General features: G+C 36.6%; 1 protein-coding gene across 1 annotated transcript in view; it reads left to right on the forward strand.

The window, feature by feature from the left end:
- The window catches only part of foxb2 (forkhead box B2), a 2,224-nt gene extending 1,367 nt beyond the window's left edge, over positions 1-857 (forward strand). Inside the window, exon 1 of the mRNA XM_051422462.1 lies at positions 1-857. This exon is cut by the window's left edge and continues 1,367 nt beyond it. Within this exon, the coding sequence (XP_051278422.1) occupies positions 1-107 (107 nt within the window). The 3' untranslated portion in view covers positions 108-857.
- The last annotated feature ends 2,792 nt before the right edge of the window (positions 858-3,649 follow it).

The following is a 3,649-nucleotide window of genomic DNA, read 5'->3' on the forward strand; positions in this document are numbered from 1 at the left end:
TGCAGTCCGGTCCGACCCAGCTCTGCTCACCGGCCTCAGTGATGGAGAAAAGTGATCTGCTCGAGGGAAAAGGCAACCCCCTACACCCGGCCCTCCTGCTGTCCTAACCGGGTAAATTGCGGGTAATTTTTGAAAAGTAACTCGAACAAGAAGGACATTGTTATTGCATAAAATAAAATGGAACAGGCCTATCGACAACATCATAGATTAAGTTAAGTGCAGCTGTAGGAGAGTTGTAAAAAGTAAGGTTAACATTGTGCTGTGTAATGAATTTTTCATTAGACCCATGTTGATTGAAATCATAATTTATTTGCACAATTTGTGAGGGCATTTACCACATACTGTAATGTGGCACTGATAAATACAATCAGACAAGTAGATAAGCTACACCCAAAGAAAGCTTTGATTTAGGAGACAAACAATTCTTTCCAAATGCAAATCAACAACTCTGTTTATAGGTTTTGCTCTTATTCTATTTATTTTATTTTAATATATGGCAGGCTTGTCGGGTAAAGACAAATAGGCCTTCGTGTTGTTTAATTAGGCCTGTTGCACTTTTTGTGTGTTACTTAGCGGTGCATTGAAAATGTTATGCTTGTATTATAACACTATTTATCTGAGGATATTTATAAAGAACTTAAAACTGAATCTTCTTTGGTGTTGTAGTTATTTAAATTCTCGTTTTTAATTCCCACGGTTTTCGGGAATCACTGTGTTTGCACACCACAGGTGGAGGGGAAATAAGATAAATTCCACTACACTCCGGCATTCTTTTACACTGATTTACGGAGAGATTAAGTTCATATGAGGCAAACACTCAAACCACTTCAAGTGCTTTTACGATTCAATTATGCTGATTTGAGTGTGTGTAATAATTACTTCTCTGCGCACAATAATTAAATATTGTAACAAGTAGTGCTCATATCATCGTCTACAACAGGAAATGATAACAGCGGAGGTTACTGTACATACTTGCCACCAGTTGCTCTGAAATGCATCATTTATAACTAAGTTTATTTTATACCAACACTTGTCAGATGCTACAGATCCCCATTTAATTTAGATTTATTTTTGTTTAAATTACATTTAGGCTGCGGGTGTATAGGGGGCATGCACTTCAAATTCAAGAACCCCTTGAACACCTTCAAGTTCAACTCTGATCTCAAGGGGGAGTGTATATTGACTAATAAACCATTCAGCAGGAGGATAGTGTAAATGTAAATGTACAAGTTTATTATTTCAACATGACATGTGACTTCCCAAAATTTAAGAGATACATATGGGAGGGAAAGAAAAAAAAAAAGCTTTAAAAGCCAAACTTAACTCAGATGGATATTTAGATAGAGGTCATGCTGTCTAGCACACATTTATGCAGTTGTGTGCATCATGACATGAATCACATCTGGAATGGGCATATGTGCTGATGCAGGTTGTGTCCAGGAGAGGTGTGTATGATCTTCATAAGATGGATATGAGCAGCCGACACGGTGCTGCAGCTTCACAACTTCAAAAGCAGACAGGGCGATTGGATCAAGTTTTGCTCTTTTGTTTCCTCTCTTTAAACGTAGCTTTGAAGCTTCTCCTCTCCAGCAGCACAAAGCGCCAGGTTCAGCCCACTGAAAATGACTTATATTCAACCTCCTGTGCCCTGTTTAGCATCCCAAAGGCTCCCACAGCCGACACTATTGTCACACCAGCCTCTGAACAAATAATTGAGATGCACCAGCGGAGGAGAGGCGTGGGAGTGAAGAATTAAAACCTATTTGGGTGTCATTGCTAACGAGCAGAATACATATAATAGCGATTGCCCTTATCTTTATCATCCTCACCTTAATCTTATTATTTCATCATCCTGTTTTCTATATCTTCATCACTTCATCTCTTTTTTTAGCCTCCCTTTTTCCCTCCTCTCTGCTGCAACTAGATCTCCAAAGGTTATCTCTTATTACTTTCTCTTATCTATAAACACACATTTTTACACACACTTTCACTGCAGGGTGTCTGTGATTCCTAGTTAAAGGGAACTGCAATTTCATTGGCAAAGTGTCTATGTGAAAAGTGTGTACCTCTGCCTGTAGGTGTGTGTGTGTGCGTGTTGCTTTAATTCCCTGATCAGCAGGCCTCAGTGTCTTTAATAGCCCTCACTGCATTAGTGTATAATTAAATGCCACTAATTAAGACACAATAAGAGGAGTAATAATGCAGCCATTATTACCCTCCATGATCCTCTGTCCTCACAACACCGGAGTTAGATGGCTCTGGAATCATAATACCACATGAGGTCTCCTAATGTGCACATGTTTATGCACAAGCTAATACCAGATATATGTGCAGTTTATTAAGGCTAGACAATGTGCTGGTTGTGTCAAAGCATTTAACAACATATGTTAAATTATTTTCTGTACAAATCCCCAGAGTTGTAAAAAAGAGATATTAGACTCAGGTCTCAGATGTTGGTATACAGGTTCCATTACCAAGTTGGATTTCCTCCTTTACCTGGTTGTGGGTTTCAGTGGTGTGTCAATTCAAACATTTTGTTTTATATGTTGATAAGAACCATATAATGATGTGTAGCTACAAAATAATTGGATTAAAAGTACTTCTAAGGAGAAACAGCTGCACTTAGAAGTTATTTGTACCGTCAGCCAGACAACCTTTTGAGTATGTGTCTAGACATAAAAAATCCAACTCAAAGGCAATCATCAGATACTATTGAACAATTAATTTACAGAAAAAATATTACAATTAATTTTACTCAGAAGAAATAAGTAGACTGCATGCTTCTATTCAACTTGAGGTTAAAGCAGTCAATTGGATGGGATTTGGCAGATTTTAGTTTTTTGCAGATGGAGTTCAATGTCATCATGATGTAAAACGTCTGTAATTATGGTAAATAAATGCAAAACTGACAAGTACAGAGGATTATTTCAGTGTCGCGTCTCACTCTAAAATTAAAATACAACAGAAAAATGTAAGTCTTCAGTGTTAGATTTCTGTAAAGCAATTATACTGTCGACTGTCGACTTACTCAGTTGGTCTCTTTCTTAAAATAATGATATGGTTTAATTTAAAGTAACGTATAACCCAGTTCTCTATCAGATGATTTGCTGATGACTCTTGTATGCAAAACCTGTTAATGTAACAATTGAAACCTGTAGTGTGTTCTATTGCAACACAAACTATGGCGAAACCAAGGCAATTTAAAAAAAAAAATTTGGTTAATAAAGATTTTCTAATCGTACAATATACAGAATTGAATAAATAATACTGAAAACATTGATGACTGATTACAAGGATAATGTTCAGTAATGTATGTCTGTGTATCAGCCTGTAAAAGTATGTTTGTAAGTTGGTTTTGGTTTTTCTAACAAGCTGATCTCATGCATCCATTACAATTCAGGGCTGACAGTGATATGATGATATTTCATTCAAACAACGCAAATATAATGTTAGACCATATGAAAAACTGTTAGCACTTAAAAGTGTACATGGCATTAATATGAGAGAACTCTGTATTCATGGAAAAAACTGTTCATCATGTGAAATATGAGTTTAAAATGAATAATAGGAGTCTTATGAATGAATAAAACATTTAGGTCAGAGGTGTTTCACTGTCAGCCCTTAGAAACGAAACGTTACGGTCCTGAAT

The sequence above is a fragment of the Dicentrarchus labrax genome, unplaced genomic scaffold (assembly GCF_905237075.1).
Source record: "Dicentrarchus labrax unplaced genomic scaffold, dlabrax2021, whole genome shotgun sequence".
NCBI lineage: Eukaryota > Metazoa > Chordata > Actinopteri > Moronidae > Dicentrarchus > Dicentrarchus labrax.